Source organism: Euprymna scolopes, chromosome 10, assembly GCF_053919585.1.
Source record: "Euprymna scolopes isolate OS-2025 chromosome 10, ASM5391958v1, whole genome shotgun sequence".
Lineage (NCBI taxonomy): Eukaryota > Metazoa > Mollusca > Cephalopoda > Sepiida > Sepiolidae > Euprymna > Euprymna scolopes.
Window position 1 is genome coordinate 122,002,860 of NC_136491.1, and position 21,542 is coordinate 122,024,401.

At 35.6% G+C, this 21,542-nt stretch overlaps 1 protein-coding gene and 1 pseudogene across 1 annotated transcript in view; both read right to left on the reverse strand.

Annotated features, from left to right (window-relative positions):
• LOC145286260 (uncharacterized) overlaps positions 1–19,768 on the reverse strand; it is a 42,186-nt gene extending 22,418 nt beyond the window's left edge. Inside the window, exons 1-4 of the mRNA XM_080135081.1 lie at positions 19,351–19,768; positions 14,363–14,516; positions 9,231–9,355; positions 7,018–7,185 (exon numbers count right to left, since the gene is read on the reverse strand). Coding sequence (XP_079991207.1) covers positions 7,018–7,185; positions 9,231–9,355; positions 14,363–14,516; positions 19,351–19,513 — 610 coding nt within the window. The 5' untranslated portion in view covers positions 19,514–19,768. The remainder of the gene's footprint in view (positions 1–7,017; positions 7,186–9,230; positions 9,356–14,362; positions 14,517–19,350) is intronic.
• LOC145286580 (5S ribosomal RNA) lies at positions 10,271–10,387 on the reverse strand (annotated as a pseudogene).
• Positions 19,769–21,542: the final 1,774 nt, after the last annotated feature.

The window sequence follows — 21,542 nt, forward strand, 5'->3', positions numbered from 1 at the left end:
AGATAGAAGTACATAGAAGCTAGAAGTAACGTTAAGAAAGAAATAGCGACAGCTAAGAGAGAATTTACGGAAACCACTAAAAAACGCATCGAAGCACAAAAACTAGGAACTCGAGAAGGCTAACATGCTTGCCAGTCGGTTTGCCTCAAACTCCACACTGGACCCTTCCAACCACCCCCTACCTGAATTTCCTATGCAGACAGACGCCACGCTAGACGATCTGAAAATCACCCCTGCTCAGGTGCATGCTATCATAAAAAACCTTGACACTTCAAAAGCATGTGGACCCGATCTCATCCCAGCTGTGCTATTAAAAAAGTGCTCAGCCGAAGTAGCTTCAGTTCTCTCCAAACTCTACAACAAATGCCTTAATGAATCGTGCTTTCCGGGCTGTTGGAAAACTACTTCTGTGGCACCAGTATTCAACAATTTTGGCGAAAGAACTGACCCATTAAATTATCGCCCCATTAGCCTCCTCCCACTTTTTACCAAAATATTTGAGACCTTAATTAACCATGCTCTAGTCCATCACCTTACAGATGCTAAACTTCTGACTGACCAACAATATGGATTTAGACAAGCCCGTTCCACGGCAGACATCCTAACTGTAATCTTTGAACGTATATATCATTCACTGGACAAAGCGGGGGAGGGCAGAGCGGTAGCTCTAGATATATCTAAGGCTTTTGACAGGGTATAGCATGAGGGTCTCCTCAGGAAGATTAGATCATACGGTATCACTGGTAGAATACTTAACATAATTAAATCCTTCTTAGATAAGAGAAAATCCAGGTTGTCCTCGACGGTCGTACATCTAAACAATATGATATAAATGCGGGAGTGCCCCAGGGATCTATCCTTGGACCTCTACTGTTCCTGATATTAATAAATGACCTCGCCGACAAAATTGCCTTTGAGATGGGTATATATGCTGATGACACTACACTCTATAACAGGCACAACAGGGAAACAAATGAACACATATTTAAAGAAATGGCAGAAACACTAGAGGATGACCTCCAATCTGTAGTGGAATGGGGAGAAAAATGGATGGTTACATTCAACTACGCCAAGACTAAACTAGTTTCATTCAATAATTACAAGAAACCTTCTCTACCACCTATGGCAATGGCCAACGACTCTTTATCTGAGAGTACATCTTTCAAACTCCTTGGCCTAACGTTCACAGGAAATATGAGTTGGAACAATTACATTGAGGGCATTGCCAGGGCCGCTACAAAGAAGGTGGGCTCTCTCTACCATGCTAGAAAACTACTAACACCCGAAAGTATCCTGTACCTCTATAAGGTCACCATTCGTCCATGTATGGAGTATTGCTGTCATATTTGGGCTGGTGCATCTGCTACTAGTCTCTCGCTCCTTGACAAGGTTCAAAAGAGAGTCGCAAATCTGATCGGCCCTAAACTGGCATCTAAGCTTCAGCCTCTGTCCCATCGACGAAACACTGCATCACTCTGCCTGTTCTACAAGTGTTTTAATGGTGAATGCATTGACGAACTGCAAGCACTTGTGCCCCGACGACAAACTGACAGGCTGCTAAATCCTAACCCCACACTGTAGAGATCCCTAGATGTAAAAGATCTTTCTACTCCAGTAGTTTCTTCCCCAGAATCGCTAGACTTTGGAATTCCCTTCCGGGTCCATGCTTCCCCAACTCTACTAACGTGCAGAAGTTCAAGTGCAATGTGAACTGACATCTTGCTGCCCAAATCCCTACATAGTACACCTGATAGTAGTCCCCTACACCAAAGTGGCAATGTGCCTTGTTTGGGGTGAAAATGTAATAAAAAAATAAATAAATAAATAAAAATGTTTCTAGAGGGAATTCCAAAGGTATATGATCCTACCGACCATATCAAAGCATCACTAATCCGATGCAGGTTGAATCTGCTTCCTCCAAAGGAGGGAGTTTCATGGGAGTATGAAATTAACAAGCGGTCTTCAGTTGTATATATATCCCCATTAGGGGAGATGACACTTTTAGATTTTTGCAGTTTTTGCAGGAAGGTGTCAACGTCCTCCTACATACAGCGGCTGGTATTTCCAAATAGTCACTTAGTACTGACCAGGTTTGATGTTGCTTAACTTTGGTGACCTAACGAGAACCAGTGTGTAAATGTGATTATGTCATATATATGTAGTCTTAGAAGAAAATTTATTAAAATAGAAAGATTTTCTGGTATCTGGGGACATTTACAGTGAAAGGGTGGGATTTTGCTGCTAGCTGGGTTTGTCAAGGCATATTTAAGTTGGAGTAAATGTGCAATAAGTTCATCAGAGCACATTCCATGGAAAGGTGAGGTGCCTTCAATAAATTTCCAGACTTTTTTCGTATGGCCACTTTAATTGATAAAACAGACATGAAACTCTAGTCCTTTTTGAAGTAATCTCCTTCAGCTGCAATGCACTTGCTGTGCCGTTAAAACAACTTTTTGAAGGCCCTATAGAAGTTCTCTTGTGTGAGCATGTCAATGACCCTTGTCACAGCCTCTTTCATCTCTTCAATTGTTTCCTTAAGCTTAGAGAATAAATAAAAGTCACTGGGAGCAAGGTCTGGACTATAGGGAGGGTGAGGAACTGTTTTGATGCCCATCTTGATCAAATATTCTGTGACAAGGATGGAGTTGTGGACTGGTGCATTTGCACAAATCTTCTGCATCTTCAGTTCCTCGTGAATAATTGTGCATACAGATTCGACACGGGCATGAAATTGTGCACTTATTGTCTGTAGACACATGACGATCCTTATCCATGAAATTCTTTATTTGGCCAATCAACTTTGGTGTTCTGACTTCCTTACTCCTTCCACACCTCTCATCATCCCTCACAGGCTCCCTACCATCTTTGAATCTCTTATGCCACTCAAAGGCTGATGCTTAATTCATGGAAGATGATCCAAAAGCAGCCTAAAGCATTCCATACGTTTTTGCAGTATTTCTTTCCAAGTTTAAAACAGAGTTTTATTGAATATCATTCTTCTAAAGAGTCCTCACGTCCAGATTGCATTTTTGAAATTCACCAGCTGTGACAATCAGGCTTTAGTAGGGTGCATTCCAATTCCTGCTGTAGCTGTTCATTTGAACCTGAAATCATAAAAAATGGTTGGTCATCTTATAAGATGTATAGCAATAACATAATGAATTTTCAAGAGTCTACGATAATTTTAAATTTCTGTACAATAAAAAGTCTGAAAACTTATTGAAGGCACCTCATACTTGTAAAAGCAGCACAATTTTAGAGCTAAAGCTTTTTTGTACTCTGTTCAAGGAGGAAGGACTTACTACCCCAGCTGTGAGAACAATACTCCATGCATGGAGGAATGGTGGATTTCTCAAATCTTTCTATTCTGTAAAATGAGTTCAAATAAAAAACATGCATGTTTTTATTTTATTTTAAGTAGCAATAAAATAGATTTAAAAATACTTATTAATCATTAGAGTAAAAATGATTATAAATAAAGTATATCATTCAAGTTTATGATGATGATCAGTACCGGCTAGGAAATAATTGAAACGTTATAGCAAACAACAGTAGCCTAGTATGAGATTCAAGTGCTGAAGGATTGCATAAAATAATTAAACTTTAAGGCCACCGATTGAACAATTTTTTTTTTCTTTTTAATTTAAACTGTTTATGAAATCGACGTATACAGGGTGGAATGATAACGTTATTATCCTAAAGAAAACATTACAGCTTTATTTTAAAACTTTTATTGAAAAAATCAATTCAGATAACTTGAGTATGTAGTAGAGCTAACATCTATTCACTCAATCACTACCTCGATATGGGTTCGGAACTGAGAGCATGCCTTTTCTACAAGTGCCAGTGAGAGCTCAGTGAATACTCAGCAATCAGACTGGCTTTGGTATTATGGGAGGTCATGTTGGTGATGTTCTTCACATATGACCAAATGAAGTAGTTCAGTGGGTTCAGGTCTGAGGAGAAGGGAGGGCAGTGAGATAAGGGCACAAAGTTATAGCACTCCTTCTGAAGCCAAGCCTCTATGGACTTGTGTCTAGACTTATGAGCTGGCACCGAGTCTTGCTGCCACACCCAGGGTCTGCAGCGACCACCTGATTGCACCAGGGGCTCATCACACTCTTTAGCACATCCAGATACAATTTGCTGTTGACTTTCAAGCTGAATTCGAAGATGTGAGGTGGCATGATGTGGCCCTCACTTGAAACCACACAAAAGGCCATAACTGTGACAGGAAACTGTTTTCTTCACCCTGGGCATGTCTCTGTTATTCGTGGCAATCCAGTCATGCATTTTGACAATTGTCCTGTTATCATAACTTGGATTGGTAGAGAGCATGAATTGTACAGTGGCACCTCTCCGATCTAACTCATTGAATATTGTGTCACTTTCAGGTATGATAGAAGGCTCCAATCACTCTTGGGATTTGTACACAACTGGCTAACAAGTAGATGATTCACAACAAAAAAAGAAAACCGGTTTTCATCAAATGGAAATGAAATCATGTCATCTTTTCTAGGGTGACGATTTTATCGTTCCACCTTGTACATACACACTTTACAATTCGTTTTACCTCTCTGCATAAATCTAAAATAGTTTGATTGCTTAAAATAAATAATAAAAAAACCCAAAGAATTCTGAAAAAAAAATGATGTTGATTTGACTAAAAATAATAAGCTTAATTTATTTTATATGTTTATTAATTTTTCTTTTACTGGTACTGAAAATTATGTCTGTCGGTCCGTTGATAATATAAAATACTAGGTGACGGTGGGGGGGGGGGTACCCGGCGTTGTCCAGGTGTTTGGAGGTGCGTGTGTTAAAAAAAACGTTGAAGGAAGGTAGGATTAAGCCCCGAAGCCTTGGAAAGTGGAAACGAAAGGAAAAAAAAGCCAGACACCTAACTACCTCAGCCAGTTACTGTTTCCCCCGCTTTTCGCTTTTCGAAGACGGTAAAAGTCGAGCAAATTAAATAGAAAGGCGACCCCCATTGTTAAGTCGTATATATTATCATTTAGACGTGATATAAAAGTTTTAAGAATGAGCGACCCCCCATCCCGAGAAGGCCGACGAAAAAAGCCTTTTGCAGACATACACAAAAAGCGAACATACATACATACATACACACACACATTTTGCCTTTTATATATATAGATTAACAAGGAAAAGGAATGCTAAAACATGTCAGAACATTTGTGTTTAATGTTATTTTTAATCAGTTTTAATTTTGAATGAGTTTTTGTAAAAAGGTTCCTGTGGCGTAATGAATAAAATTCACTTCTGGAGGTTGAAGGTTCAATACTCAGTGTGGGCGATACTAAGAACACGATTGCAATGCCACGATGAACATACATATATGCATATATGATGACTGCAATGTCTTGTGAGACGAGTACCACTCTTTAATTCATGAAAGAAATATTAAAATATTTCCAATGTTGACTGTGTTCAGATCAGTAACTACACATTCCTGGCTTGTCATGTCTGCATACAATTGTTTCCATCGACAGAGTGTAATTGTCTGAAAGAATATCTGTACCAATCTTCTAGCTTTGTATGTCAGTCAAGTCCTTATCTCCCTTCAAAAAGTTTAGATTCAACAACAAACAAAAGAAATACAACTAGGAATAAGTTGACCTGCAGACTAACATGATGCAAGAAGTGGTCTTCCTTTTCTTCCTTTTTTTTTTTCATTCTTTTCAAAATCAATGTCATCAATCAATCAACTAAATGTGGCCATTATTAGAACCTAGATTAGAGCCGGGGAGCTTCTTGTACATGCATGCATACATAAAAACAACTTTGCTTTATATATATATATATATATATATATATATATAGTGTTACATCATAACACAGCCCTACTGGGAACAGTAGAGATGAGTGACATAACATGGTATAAAAAAAAAAGAAATTTCAAAGGTTTCTTAGCAATGCTTTGGTATGGGAAAGGGAAATCCGTCTCGAAGACAACAATAAAATGAAATACACTGGACAATGAAATCACATAAGAATAACGAGGACAAATATTGATGAAAAATTAACAAACTTTTATTTATATAAAAATAAATAAAATTCAAGAAAAGAAAAGAAAAAAATATATAACTAAGTGAAATAGTCTAATGTCATTCAAATTTTACCAAGAGAAAAATATGTATAATCAACATGTAACAGTCCATATTCATATCAAAAAAAAAGTTTGTCTGCTCTGTTTGAAATGGATCATAAGTTATATGAGATGCAAGAAAGTGATGAAAAGTTTTGGATAGATAACTCATGGATTTCCTTTTAAAATGTATCCTTTCTTTTGTTTTTATATTTCTTTCCTTTGGTTTGTTTACATTCAATTGCCTTCCTTCGTTGTTTACAATTGTTATGCACGCATTGTTTGCTCTGAATCCTCGTTTCTGAAGCTCATATGAAGTCACTGGTCTGTCGTTAGTATTTTGTCATTCATTCGATTTTTCGCCCAGCTATATCGTCGTTGGGTTTATTCTTGTCTTGCTTAATGGCCCGATGGTTTGTATCTCCCACCATCCAATGTTGACAACCCTTGTCAGTCCTCTCTCTATATATATGGTCTATCTCACTCTATATACGGTTTATCTCTCTCTATCCCTCTCTCCAGTTTATAGACTCTCTCTCTCTCTCTCTCTCTCTTTTCTCTCCCCTCTCTCTCGTCTATAAGCTTTCTTTTCTCTTTTCTCTTCTGCCCTTCATTCATAGGATCTCCTTCTCTTCTTTCTCTTCTCCTCCTGTTCATAGGTTTCCTCTTCTTTTTCCTCCTGTTTTGTTTACATAATGAATCGGGCTTTTTGAGCGCAAAATAATAAAATAAAATAAAAGATAGGGCAAATATATTTTCTCTCGGTTTGAAAATCAATAAAAATAATTTGTTATACATTTTTACAAATGTATAACAATGCATAGATAGATAGGTGTGTGTGTGTGTGTGTGTGTGTGTGTGTGTGTGTGTGTGTGTGTGTGTGTGTGTGTGTGCGTGCGTGCGTGACTAACCTGGACGCTTCCGACTTAAAACAGGATTGTTCTCCTTCATCGGTTCCAATTGGTCTTCATTAAAGATCCGAGACTGTGTGGATTCGCGGACTCCAGTAAAACGTGTCTTAATTCCTTTGTCTGATTCTGGATGCATCGACCATTCTTTTCTGGTCTGTCTATTAGTGTCTGCAGAACAAATACATGAAAGAAAAATTAAGTATAAGAATAACAGAAACCAAAGTATTATGCAGTTATGCATTATCGCACGGGCCACCAATAGGTGGTCTGTATCACACATGCATCCCACAAACAATTTATCTATAGCACATTGGAAACTAATATGTGTAGTAGTCATAAAGATTAATATCTCTTTTCTTTCATGGAGAGTCGCCCTTGTCGTGTTGCTAACTTCATCGAAAGATGTTAAAAGTTTTCACCGTGGGTTTCACATGCACTGGGATTTACTAAAAATTTCTGCCTTACCAAGTAAACATGAACAATTTTCTTCCAAATTTTTCTCTTTTACCCTGACACAGGATTTATTTCGAGCTGTCTTCAGTAAATATTTACTAAAAATTTCTGGACATTTAATAAAAAAAAATATGAACTTTAATGACACTATCCTTACTAACTTGATAATGGTCTGGGCAACCAAAAAGACAGTCTATACTCCACCTCTATAATTAAATAAAAATCTTCTTTTTTTTCTCATACATGTGAACAAGGTAGTTAGAGTTGATTGCTATTTGGTTGAGTGTTGTGAATTATTTTTATGTTCATGGCTGTCGTTGACACCTAATGATAATACTCTTAAGATTGGTGACATCGACCCCCATTCTTTTACAAAACTGGTAACACTCCACGTTACTAATTTCGACCAAAATATTGAGGAACTACTTCAAGATTCATAAGGAATTACAGATAACCTACCTAACTAATGTTCCTGGTGAACCAAGTGCAAAAGTGATCCAGACAATTGCACTTAAGGAAACAACAAGGAGACTAAAAAGAGCTCTCGGTTGGTTTCAATAAAAAGCAGGGCAATGTTGGCAACTGGTTTGGCTGGCCCATACCCAGCGCTACAATCTTCAAAGGAAGAAAATTAAAAAATAAATAAATAAACAGGAAGTTTTCCAACATCAATGAAGAAAGACGTCCTAACACTTATCTGTCCACTGGACAGCCGAGTAAGACAATTCTTTGCTGGAAGACATACATCTTGAAGAAAAAACGATAGCCAAATTTTATTGCTTCAATTTCTTTTCTTCACTGCCTAAACATTTAGCAACCTATACCTAATGGTGTAGGTTACTCAAATAAAACTTTGTTTTCTTTTTCGTTTATGCTCTTCAAATTTTAATGTTCTTCTGAATACATGTGTCCCTCGACTCTTTTATACATACACATAAGCAATATTAAAATCATCACCTGCAAATGTGTAGTTTTAATATATTTCTGAATTTTTTAGATGAGGATTAGTTATTTGTATTACTTGGATTCATAAGACTGCTGTTCTCATCTTGAGTGTCATTTTCATAATGTTTCAGTCGATGTAACCTCCGAACTTCTTCAGATGTATCTTGTTGAACTATGGAATGTTTCTGTTGAACTCAATCCTTTATTTACTTCACTGGGGTAGAATGCTCTTGTTCTGTCAGCCATGACTGGCTAAAGGTCCTAAGTAATTTTTGGTGTGGGCGACCGAAAAATATAATTGCGAATTACTTAGGACCTCTATCCAGTCATGGCTGAGTTGCTCATTTTAATGGTACAAATCCTATCTTTGAAGCTCTTCAACTTTTTGAGTTAAAAAATAGGAGGCATTACTTTTGGAACGACCCTCATATTTTTGTAAGGATCACATTAAAGGATGCGTGTCAGAACGAATGGCCACTCAGGTATAACTGTTCATGTATTTTAATTGATTGTGACATGTGACACATTAGAACTACCCTAAGAGGGGAGGTATATATAACAACAGTTTCAAAGAAGAAAAACATCAATCAAATTGTAAGTAAATACCCTATCTAGGGATGCTGAGTACGTACAGCTAGTAAGATGTAGATGAGAAATAAAATCACTTTCTTTTTCTATCTGAGCCTTTCTCTACAAAAGTTCAATCAAAACATGCTATTTATAGTGTTTTAGAATATACCAACATTTTTTGTGAAAACGAGTTGGTACGTCGTCACATCAGACATTTAAAACGTTTTATATCTCGTTATACCTACGCGGAAACGGTCTTATAGAACAATGGTTCGTATCCCATATTTCTGTGGAAGGTTGGCGGAGCAATGTTGGAGATTTTCGGAGACAAGGTATACTCCTAATCTTGGACGTCCAGTCTGGACCAATCCTGTAAATCGAAAGAGATATTTTTAATATTTATTACATCTGAATATCACAGAACTTTGATCATAAAAAAAAAATATTTGAACCGGTTTCTTCCATGAAAGAAATGGGTGTGGCTTTATTATAATCGTTTATCACTACGGGGGTTTGCCATAAGTAACTATATAATTTAATTTCAACATAATAACTGTAACATGGCAGAAATATGTAACTAATATACAAAACTAACAAGAGTTTTTGCATCATAAAACAAATGAATAATAAAATAAATAAATAAATAAAAAGATGAAATAAAGCAATAACTCAACTAATAAATTAATAATATTCAGGTTATCCCCGACGTCTTTAAAATTGATTAATCTGAACCTTAAGCAACTAATTTTAACGAACACGAGAGACTATTTTCAACTGAGTTGTTTCCCTTGGATTTAAAATTTATATTAATTACATGGTGCAAGGCTCAAAAAAGTACAGGATATCTGTGGTTATTTTTATATGCACAATGGCATGGAAAATCCATTTATGGCTTTCTTTCAATCGAATTAGGTACAGTTTTCTTTTTGGGGGGGGGGGGTTTCAAAATTGTCACTTTCGAGAATTTTGCTGAGATTATTAGTGATGTGAGTGATGAAGATGGCAACAGATTCTATTAGAATATTTCAGTGATGGAGAAACATTTTAAAGGAAAATGGAACACACACACACACGTGTGTGTGTGTGTGTTTAATTATGTCGGTATGGTAGCTTCTTTCAGTCTTGACAGACTATGGATAGCCACTGTAAGGGTGCCTGCGCCAGGAATTTTTGTGGCAAGAGTTGCGCAGTCTCCAACCACACCTCTCTTGAGTCAGCGTTGTTGAATACCAGTGGCAAGTGGAGGTTCAGGCCGACTGAAAACAATGCCGAGATAAGCGGAGAGCACATACAGCACCTAAAATTCCCAAATGGTCACCCACCTGGTACTAGCCAGGCTCACCATTGCTTAACTTCGATGATCTGATGAGAACCGGTGTGTCAACGTGATTATGCTGTGCATAATGTCAACATGATTATGTCAGTATACACACACACACACAGACACACACACACACACACACACACACACACATATATATATTAGCAGGGAGACCTGACGTTGCCTGGGATTAAATGGGGAACAACAAATGTTCTATACTTGCAATACTTTCATCATTATCAAAATCAGTGAGATTGCCCATTTTTCAATCATCGATTCATTGCCTGCTCTTGTTAGGGACCCACCACTGTACAACAGAAGGAAGCTCCATATGCCTCCCCAGAGTGACTTAATCCACAATACATTGTAGTCTACATTGCACTGTAGAGAACCTACTGTTGATTTTATAATATTATTTTTATATAATGGCTAGAATGAAAGTTTCAAACATAAAAGTTAAGTATCCTAGTTCAATTGTACTCTAAACAGAAATTTCATTTCGAACCCGTTCCTACCTTATCAAAATCATATTGTTGATTTTATACACCGGGCCCTTTTGATTGTGCAGTGATAAAACTTATCAAATGCACCTGTGATGTTAGGCTGTATAAGGGTGTTAACTTTGGTCAAAGTTGGACTGTTCATTCATTAATCAGTTTTTTGATTAATGATTTTCAAAAATTACCAAAGGCATTCCAATACCAAACATTCCCAGACATATAAATTACATTTGCATGAAATTTTGAAAAAATTGGCCCAGCCAGCTCGTAGGGAACAACCTTACACACAGATACATATCTTTATTCTTTACTATTATATAAAAGGAACTGTGTCTCTGTGTGTGTCTGTACGTGTGTGAGTTCGACCCTTATTGACTCGAAAACAGCTGGGCCATTTTTTATGAAATTTCACACAAAGGTACTTTATGTACTTGGCAGTGTTCTCAGATCGGTTTTGTACCAGAATGTCTTTGGTAAGTATAGATAATCGAAATAATCCGATGAAAGCAGGAATAGGCGATGTGGACCAAAGTTAACATCTTGCACACCCTAACATCACAAGTGCATCTGTGAAGTTTTATTACCACATAAGTCAAAAGGTCTGACATATAAAATCAACAGAAGGTTCTTTATATGACAGGGGCGCATTCGAAATGAATGTTTCTGCTTAAAGGACAATTCCAAGATGGTACTTGACTTCTTAATTTTAAACTTAAATTCAAACAATTATCACCACACAAGCAGTAAGGCTAGGCATATAAAATCAACAGTAAGTTCTTTGATATGACAGGGGCACATTCAAAATGAATGTTTCTGTTTAGAGCACAATTGAAGCATGATACGCGACTTTTGTATTTTAAACTTTATTTTCAAGCTATTATATATATATATATATATATATATATATATATATATATATATATATATATCATTTAATTATAGTAAAAAAATAATTATCACAGCCCCTTTAAGAAATTCGTTTCTTATCGTTGAGCACTTTCTATTGAATTAAAGTCGGTCAATTTAGCTCTTATACATAGATCATCGTATAACGATTAGATCACTGTCTGACTGACGTAAAGAACATTTAAAAATTATAATATTTAAATTCAACGTTATTTCACGCAGTTAATGGTAGCCGAATGGATACGGTCTTTGCTAATCGAGCCAGAGATGTCTTGTGTTGCCGAGTTCGAATCTGTCGACTGGTGTTAATCGTGACACCCTGCACTGAAGATTCCCAAAAGGATAAAACATTAGTGTCTGTAGGTATTTAATTATTATAGTAAAAAATAATTATATATATATATATATATATATATATATATATATATATATATATATATATATATATATATATAAATTCAACATCAGGTTCGCTACAGTAAATGTATTGTGAACTAAATCACTGCAACAAGGCATGGGAAGCTTACTCCTGGTGCAAGCAATCAATCGATTTGATTGAAAAAGGGTGCTTTTGTGGATTTCGATATTAGAAAAAATATGGAAGTGTGAAAAATGTATTGATCATCATTCAATCCCGAACAGCATCGGGTCTTCCTGCTAGTATATATATATATATATATATATATATATATATATATATATATATATATAGGCACACACACACAATGCATTCTTCAAAACTCCATGGAATAAGGTTTTTTCTTGTTTTATTTGTACTCCTTGGCAAATAATTAAATCTTTGTATACCTTCCTTAAAGGTTTAAAAGTATTTTTGAAAATTTGAAAAAAACTTTTTTCAACTTCAAGATTTTTATTATATATATATATATATATATATATATATATATATATATATATATATATATATATATATATACAGTGATGATCATATTTATTGGCACGGTAAAATAAAAGTTAAATTTTGTCTAATAAATTCTAAAAAAGGGATTAAATTAAAGAAAATAACAAAGTATATTATGTATTTTTAACTGGCCTTTCCGATGCAGCAATCGGATTTTAGAAAAAATAAATAACAAAGGAACAACAAACATAATTGCAAAAACCCCTTGTTCAAAATTATTGGCACGATTTATTTAATAATCAATTGTATAGCCTTTGGCCTTGATTACCTTCCTCAGTCGCTTTTCATAGTTTACAACCAAGTTGTTGCACTCTTCAGTAGTAATTTTAGCCCACTCTTCCTGACAATAATCCTCCAATTGAATAAGATTCTTAGGCTTCCTTTGCATTACCCTCAATTTTAATGTTCTCCATAAATTTTCAATTGGATTAAGGTCTGGGCTTTGTGATGGCCACTCCAAAACATTAATATGATTATCCTCAAGCCATTTCTTAGTCAGTTTAGCCGAATGCTTTGGGTCATTATCTTGCATGAACCACCAACGACGACCAAGTGAGAGCTCTTTAGCAGAGTCTTTCAGGTTTTCATCCAATATTTTAACATAATCTTCCTTTTTTATGCTACCTGTGACCTTAACAAGTCGCCCTGGTCCAGAGGCAGCAAAGGATCCCCAAAACATCAAACTGCCTCCACCGTGCTTCACTGTGGGTATGGTGTTCTTAGGCAGGAAAGCTTCGCCAGATTTTCTGTAAATATAAGACACTTTATTATGGCCAAATAACTCTATTTTCGTTTCGTCAGTCCATAGAACACGTTTCCAGAATGCAACATCTTTATCAATATGACGTTTTGCAAAGGCTAGCCTTGCTTTCAGGTGCATAGGCTTCAATAAGGGAGTCTTTCTCGGACGACATGCTTTTAAACCAGCTCTCTTCAAAACTCTACCAACTGTATGTCGAGATACATTCACTCCAGAGGTGCTCTGTTCATCAACAATCTCCCCAACAGAGATCCTTGGGTTTTGTTTTACTTGTCGAACAATTTTCCGTTCATCTCTTGGGGAAAGAATCCTTTTTCTCCCTCTACCCTCTAAACTCATAACGTGGCCTTGCGATTTGAACTTGTTTATTATGGCTCTAACAGTGGATTTGGGAAGGTTTAGCTTCTTTGAAATCTTATCATAGCCCTCCCCATTGGTATGGCATGCTACAACAAGCTTCCTGACGTCTTCGCTGTGTTCCTTAGTTTTAACCATGGCGATTGAAAATTATAATTTAGTCACTTATAATAGTTTAAATAAATCGCTATCTAAAAATTATCTGAAAAAAATTATTCACTGAATTAGCGTTAAACAAGCATAATATGGCTATAAAAAAGTTCAGAAAGCACGTAAACCGGAAATTGATTGATATTATACTGATACTAAAAGAAAAACAAAGCCGTGCCAATAATTTTGAACAAGGGTTTTTTGCAATTATGTTTGTTGTTCCTTTGTTATTTATTTTTTCTAAAATCCGATTGCTGCATCGGAAAGGCCAGTTAAAAATACATAATATACTTTGTTATTTTCTTTAATTTAATCCCTTTTTTAGAATTTATTAGACAAAATTTAACTTTTATTTTACCGTGCCAATAAATATGATCATCACTGTATATAGGATGCATTGTGTGTATGTGTGTGTGTTAAATAGTAGATATATATAACAAGAAGAATAGGAAATAACTTACTTGCTGTGTTCGGGCACGATATATCTCATCTGTGGGTGAAAGGTCTCTGGTAAACTATTTCCATGTGGGATGTAGATACGACCCCTGGGGACGGGCTCTTGTGAATGGTTGCTCATCTGGTTGTGCACCCAAGGGAAATGCCTTCGTTCGCGTTCTGTAGCATCATAAACAAAGAAAATTATACCAATGATAAAATAGTGTTAGAGTTCTAAACTCGTTCAAAAATTTAAAATAAAAGTTCTTTTAATTCCAGATGGAACATACAAACTAAAACGGACACTTGTTTCTGAAATACTGTTTTATGTAAAAGTCTGTGCATTTCATCTTGTAAAACTCAGCATCAAAACCAACAGAGTTTATGCCATTTTTGAAATGGCCATTTCTCTGTTGGTTGCGGTATGTTGCTGGTCCCATGTGGTTCTAGAAGGTCCATCCTCCCAGGTTTTGCCTTCTCTCTTTCTTAGTTTATTGCTAATCACCTGAAACGTCCCTACCAATGAATACAGACAGGGTTGCCCTGGTATTTTTTTTTTTTAGGCCAAAGTGCTTCTCCTTTGGGGCACCAGCTTTTCAATTTCACTTTCCGGCTCTAGTGTCAGATCTTCTGGTTGAGATAAATACCAGACTCAGTCTTTGGCATAAGGAGCAAAGTGTAGTATCTGTTCTGGGTAATCTCCAAAAATACCGTTAGGGCTTACAACATGGCCGCCAGAAGAGTCACGTGATCCGGTTGATCCAAAACATGAATCGTGCAAATGGAAAACGCAGCCTTGAAGGCAAACTTTGACAAACAATCACAATTTGTTTGTATTTAATTTTTTGTTGATATAATGTTGTTATAAAAATAGGCAAACTTTGAGAAACAATCTTAGGTTGTTTTTAGTTAAAACAGTGTTTATGAAAAGTATTTTATTCAGAACAAACAAGTGGTCGACTAGGTGTATCAGAATTTTAGGCGGAATTTTTGACACCCCCAACAAAAAACTGCGAATAAAATATATAAAACTCGTAATTTCTGTTTTTAAAGTGGGTTGTCAATTTTCTTTATGAAATATACTTCCAAAATAAACTATTACAGTCGTTTAAAACATAATAGAAGTATTATTCTTTATTTTTTAAAAACAATGTTTACAAAATGTCTACGCACGTTCGTAGACATTTTGTAAACATTTAAAAAACAAACAAACTGTGATTGTTTCTCAACAAAAAATTAAATGACCGTTCTAAATGAATTATTTATCATTATGATATTGAAAAACTGTTTTTGTACTTAATTATTATGCTTGTTTGTCAAAGTTTGCTTTAAATTTGCGTTTTCCGGTTCCGTAATACGGCGATTCATGTTTTCGATCAACCGGATCACGTGACTCTTCTGGCGGCCATATTGTAAGCCCTAACGGTATTTTTGGAGATTACCCTGTTCTGATACTGCATGTCATTTTTATTTGTCCTCGGACAGTGGGGAAATAATCCTTCTAGACTGTGGAAATTTTTTTTTTCTTTCACATGCGTTCTTCTTATCAGAGAAAAGATATTAGCAAATGAATATATATATATATATATATATATATATATATATATATATATATATATATATATAAATTAAAAGTAAAATTGTCTGTGTTTGGAGCGGGGGTCTGGGTATGTTTGTGTGTGTGTGGAACGATTTCTACGAAACTACTCTGTCGATTTTTTGTCTAAAGATTTAAAACTTAATATATGAGATATTCAGATCTGTGGAATAAATTGATTTAGTTTTTAGCTGGAAAAAATAATTGATGAGGGATAAAAATTGAAAAATTAAAACCGTACATGCCCAAAAATACATTTATAGGTTTAAGTGCATTAATTTGTAAAGTTTTGATATGCATGTATCCGAAGGTCAAATGGCATCAAATACTGCCAGAGAACTAATTATTTTGGTTTCGACTTTAGCTGATGGCACCCAAATCATTTTTTTTTTCTTTTTTCACTATTAATATCATTATTATATATTGAATACAATATAATAATCAATAGAGAATTGGCTCTGTAATAATAAATACGAAATCTCCATGAATTAAAATATATTCAAGCACATTTTATGACTAGACATTTTGAATTCTAACAGCTATGAAGAAGACCATTAGCCGAAACGCTGTATGGAGTACTGTTGTTACATTTGGTCTAGTGATGCTCTGTCCCATTTGAATCTTCTTGATAAGATGCAGAAACATATCTGTAATTTGATTAGCCTTCACCCTTTCTTCTTCTCTGCAGTCTCTATCTCACAGATATGATGTTGTTAGACTCAATTTTTTCTATAAATACTATTATGGCATGTGTTCTTTATATATATATATTAATAAATTTTCACCCCAAACAAGGCACCGTGCCACTTTGAAGTAGGGGGCTACTATCGGGGACATAAGTTGCAAGGGTATTATGAAGGGAGATGAGTAGCAAGATGTGTATTCACATTACATTTGAACTTCTGCATGTCAGTACAGTTGGGAAAGCAGAATCCCAGAAGGAAGTTCCAAAGACTTGCAGTTTTGAGGAAGAAACTATTGGAGTAAAAGTCTTTCTTACACCTAGGGATCTCTACTGTAAAGGGGTGGAACTTAGTTGCTTGTCGCGTTTGTAGAGGGTAGTCACATCGAGGAGGTACAAGTGCTTGTAGTTCGTCAGAGCATTCACCATTAAAGCATTTGTAGAACAGGCAAACGGATGCAACATTTAGTCGATGGGACAGAGGCTGAAGCTTAGATGACAGTTCAGGACATATCAGGTTGACGACTCACTTTTGAACCCTGTCCAAGAATGAGAGACAAGCAGCAGATGCACCAGCCCAAATGTGACAGCAGTACTCCATACATGGGCGAATGGTGGCCTTATAGAGGTACAGGATACTTTCAGACATAATTTTCTAGCACGGTAGAGAGAGAGAGCCCACCTTCTTTGCAGCAGCCTTGGCAATGCTCTCAATGTATCTATTCTAGTTCATGTTCCCTGTAAACGTTAGGCCGAGGAGTTTAAAGGAAGTGCTTTCATGTAATATATATATATTACAAACAATGCTTGATGTAAACTACATCAACTTATCTTATGAATTTTTTTTCATTTTTTTTACTTGTAATATTAAAGTTAAAATTGAGAACAATAAATTGTTTAAATCATTTCAAGTTAATATAATGCTATTTTTCCCCACTTATGTACTTACTAGCCTGGTTGCCTGGCGTTGCCCGGGTGTTTGGAAGTGTGTTTTGAGCAACAAAAAAAATATTTTTTAAAGTAGTAGTAGGCAGGCAGGCTCGAACCCGTGACGTGAAGGTGGAAGAGAAAGTGAAAGAAAACCTGACGTCTTACCCCTACTCCATGACGCGACCAGAAGTTAGGAATGCTGAAATTAGTAAAGTCATTCCGACCGATACGATGGCTTGCAAAAATGGTGATGCAAAAAAAAAAAACGACCCTCCTTGTAGAAAAATGCCCAGTTGAGGGTGAAAGAATTTATGTTTTTAGCCAATTTTTCAATATTTGTCGTCTGAAGGGTCGAGCTTCAAAACGATACCAATCTCATGAAAATCCGTCGCCTCTGTCGAAAGTTTTAGGCAGACATACATACATACATATATACATACATACATACATGCATACATACATTTAAACAGACAAGTGAGATTTATATAATAGATAATGTACAATTTTGTTAAGTAAGTCTTCCTCTGATTCTCACAGATGGTTCTGCTCGTGAGAAGAAATCGATTCTGCTCGTGAGAAGAAATCGATTCTGAAACTTCTTGGTCTTTCTTTCTCATCAAATTTTTCTTGCTCTTTCTGCTTTTCGTGAAGTCAGTTACCTTTATCACTCTAAACACTTTTTCACACCTAAGGGTATTCTCTATATCTATTATCAGACCATGTATGGAGTCATATTTAGGCTGGTGAATCTCTGTCCCATTTAAGAATTCTTGATAAGGTTAAGAAACGTATTTATAATTTGATTGGCTCCACCCTTTCTCCTTCGCTGCAATGTCTTTCTCAAAAACATGATGTTGCTAATTTCAGTCTTTCCAATAAATCCTACTATGTGTTCTTCAGAATTGTCTGGTCTATTCCCTTCTTCCTTTCTTCCAGCTCGTTTGACTTGTTGGTCTAGTAATCTCCATCAATCCACTGAATGGACACCTCATTGTAATACAGTTTCCTATTCCAGTAGGTTCTTTTCAAGAAATATAGGCTCTTCTGAACTCTCTTCCCCCTACCTACAGCCTTGGTCTTTTCAAGACTAAGGTCAATAGGCACCTTCTATCTTTTCGATAATCATCGTTTATTCTTGTTAGCCTTTTACATCAAGTGGTTTCATGCTTTGTCTGAAGCTATTTCTATAATAATAATAATAATAATAATAATAATAATAATATAAATATTTAAAAAAAAAAAAAAAGAAAGAAAAAGGCACCGGTCTCGGCTGATATGTCACAAAATAGCTGTGAAGAATCAAAGAAGATGTAAAGACTATGGGGGGAGAGCACTAATCAGACCTCTACAGGAATAGTGCCGAGAAGCATGGAATCTTGGGGAGGCTCATTGTTACCTAAATCACAGTGAAGACCAATAGTCTTTGTAGCAAGAAATCAGTGGTAAGCAATTATTGCGATAACACAAAGTTATTTCCAATGGTTATTGAAAGAAGTGGAGACTGGAGAGTACTGAAAATCTAGGGAGACATGGTGTCACTCCAAAGAATGCCACCACCTGCTATTATTAGTATGTAATCTCGCATGGTGTGAGAACTCGTGATAGAAGAAGAAGAAGAAGAAGAAGAAGAAGAAGAAGAAGAAGAAGAAGAAAACCGAATGAATGGAGAAAGAAAGACAGGTGACAACTTTGGTTTGTACCACTATGAAAACAGATAAAACTAGTTGTCAAAAGGACCGCCTCATATGGAAGTTAACATCTTCAATATAGCCCAAATTAAAAAGAATGCTTGTTATTGAACAGACCTCTCTTCCCGGATTTTCCAATTTCGTAGGTGACGTAAAACATAGTGGTTTCCTTGTTGAATAAAACGTTGGCAAAAATAATCGATAATTCATTTAGATGACCTCGAACTAGTATAAACAAGAGGCCACACAGTACTTGTAACCATAGCAACTTTCTTGGCATTGTTCGAAGGGGGGTAACTCTTGTAGGATTATTAGAAGTGTTTGTCTTAATTTTTTAAGTTAATTTTGTGTTAATAATTCTGTGTAGTCCTAGAAGTTTCGGCGCTAGGAAGTCATTGATGTAAGGGTGATAACTCCGTTTGACTAAGATATTCATTTTTATTCTTGTATGTTTGTTTATTTATTTATTTCCAGTACAGGATTTGGGAGATTGAAATCAGCGCAACTTCGAGGATTTGTACGGTTCTTTAGAATTTTCACTGCTTGTTCTAAGGGAAGTAACTCTATTTTACTAAGATTCGTATTTTTTTTTTATTATTATTACAATTCTTCTGCAATTATTGTCGCATTTTCCTTGTTTTTGTAATTTAAAGCTTATATTTTTTGTTATTAATGGCTTAAAAATAATACAATATAATTGCGGAAGAATTATAAAAAGAAAAGAAAAAATTTAAAAATACAAATCTTTTAGCAAAAAGAGAGTCATTAGAATGGTTTCCCGCAATCCCTATACTTATTCGGTACAAGGAGTGCAACGGCTGCAACGCAACACTACAGCATTTGAGCTGACGTTCTCCCGTATGACAAAAGTCAGTTGTCTGTTCCTTGATGCTATCAGCCCAAGTGCATTCGAGGGGGCTTTCACAGGCCTGAGACATGGCTACGAGTGGGGAACTACTCAGGGAGGTGCATTGCATTGGGTACATGGGGATACAATCTTGTTCACAGCTTCAGCTTCAGTCAGGTCCAACGCATAAACTGCGTCTAGAGATTATATGCAAGTAATGAATTGGAATATAGAGTTGCGTCTTTAATGTTAAAAATTATGACGTTGTTTAAATTTTACTAAAAATATCATTATCTTAGATATCTCTATCTCTACTATATTATATGAAAGCAACTTTGTGTGTGTGTGTGTGTGTGTGTGTGTGTGTGTGTGTGTGTGTGTGTGTGTGTGTGTGTGTGTAAGTTCATGTTTTTCTTGTTTTTTTGAATTTCACACAAATGTACTTTATGTCCCTGGTAGTGTTCTTAGATAGGTTTTATATTGAAATGTCTTCGATAAATATCCGTAATCGATAATCGAAACGAGCGATGAAAGAAGGAACAGGCGAATTCGACTACAGTTAATGCTTTATACAGCCTAACATCATGAGTGCATTTAAGAAATTTTATTATCGCACAAGCAGAATGGCATATAAAATCAACAGTGGGCTCTTTGATATGACAGAGGCGCGTTTGAAATGAATGCTTCTGTTTAAAGCACAACTGAACCACGATACTTGGCTTTTTCATTTTAAACTTTAATTCAAGTCATTATAAAAAATAATTTTATAAAATCAATAGTAGGTTCTCCATAGCGCGATGTAAACTACAATGTATTGTAGACTAAGTCACTGCAAGAGGCATGTGAAGCTTCCTCCTGGTGTACCACGATGATGCCTAACTAGATCAGGCAATCAATCGATTTGATTGAAAAATAAGGGATTTCACCGATTTCAACGACAATAAAAATATGGGAGTGTGAAACATTCGTTGATCATTATTCAATCCCTGGCAACGTCGGGTTTCCCTGCTAATATAGTGATATAGAAAACTTGTTTTTAAAAAATTTAAATAAGTTAACAAAACAGACTAATTTGACTGTCAATAGTTTATTTGCAATTATTTATTTCGATACATTTATATTATTATAACTTGTAAAATTAATATAAAAACATAATATGAAAATATTTTCAAACAAATTTATTAAGTTTTTAAAGAAAAAACATTAAAAAAAACATTTTATTTTAAAAATAAAAGGCATATTTTTAAAAATTATAAGCCCAAGCACCTCCTAAAATTTATTACACAAATGCTTATTTCTTTTTAATAACTCTTAGCAGCCTGATGTTAGATTTGCATTTTTGGTAACTTTCTAGGGCAATTGCTCTTGACATATCAAAGGCCTTCAACAAGGTATGGCATAAGGGTCTACTTCACAAGATTTCCAGCTACGGTATAACTGAAAATGTTTTCTCAATCATTAA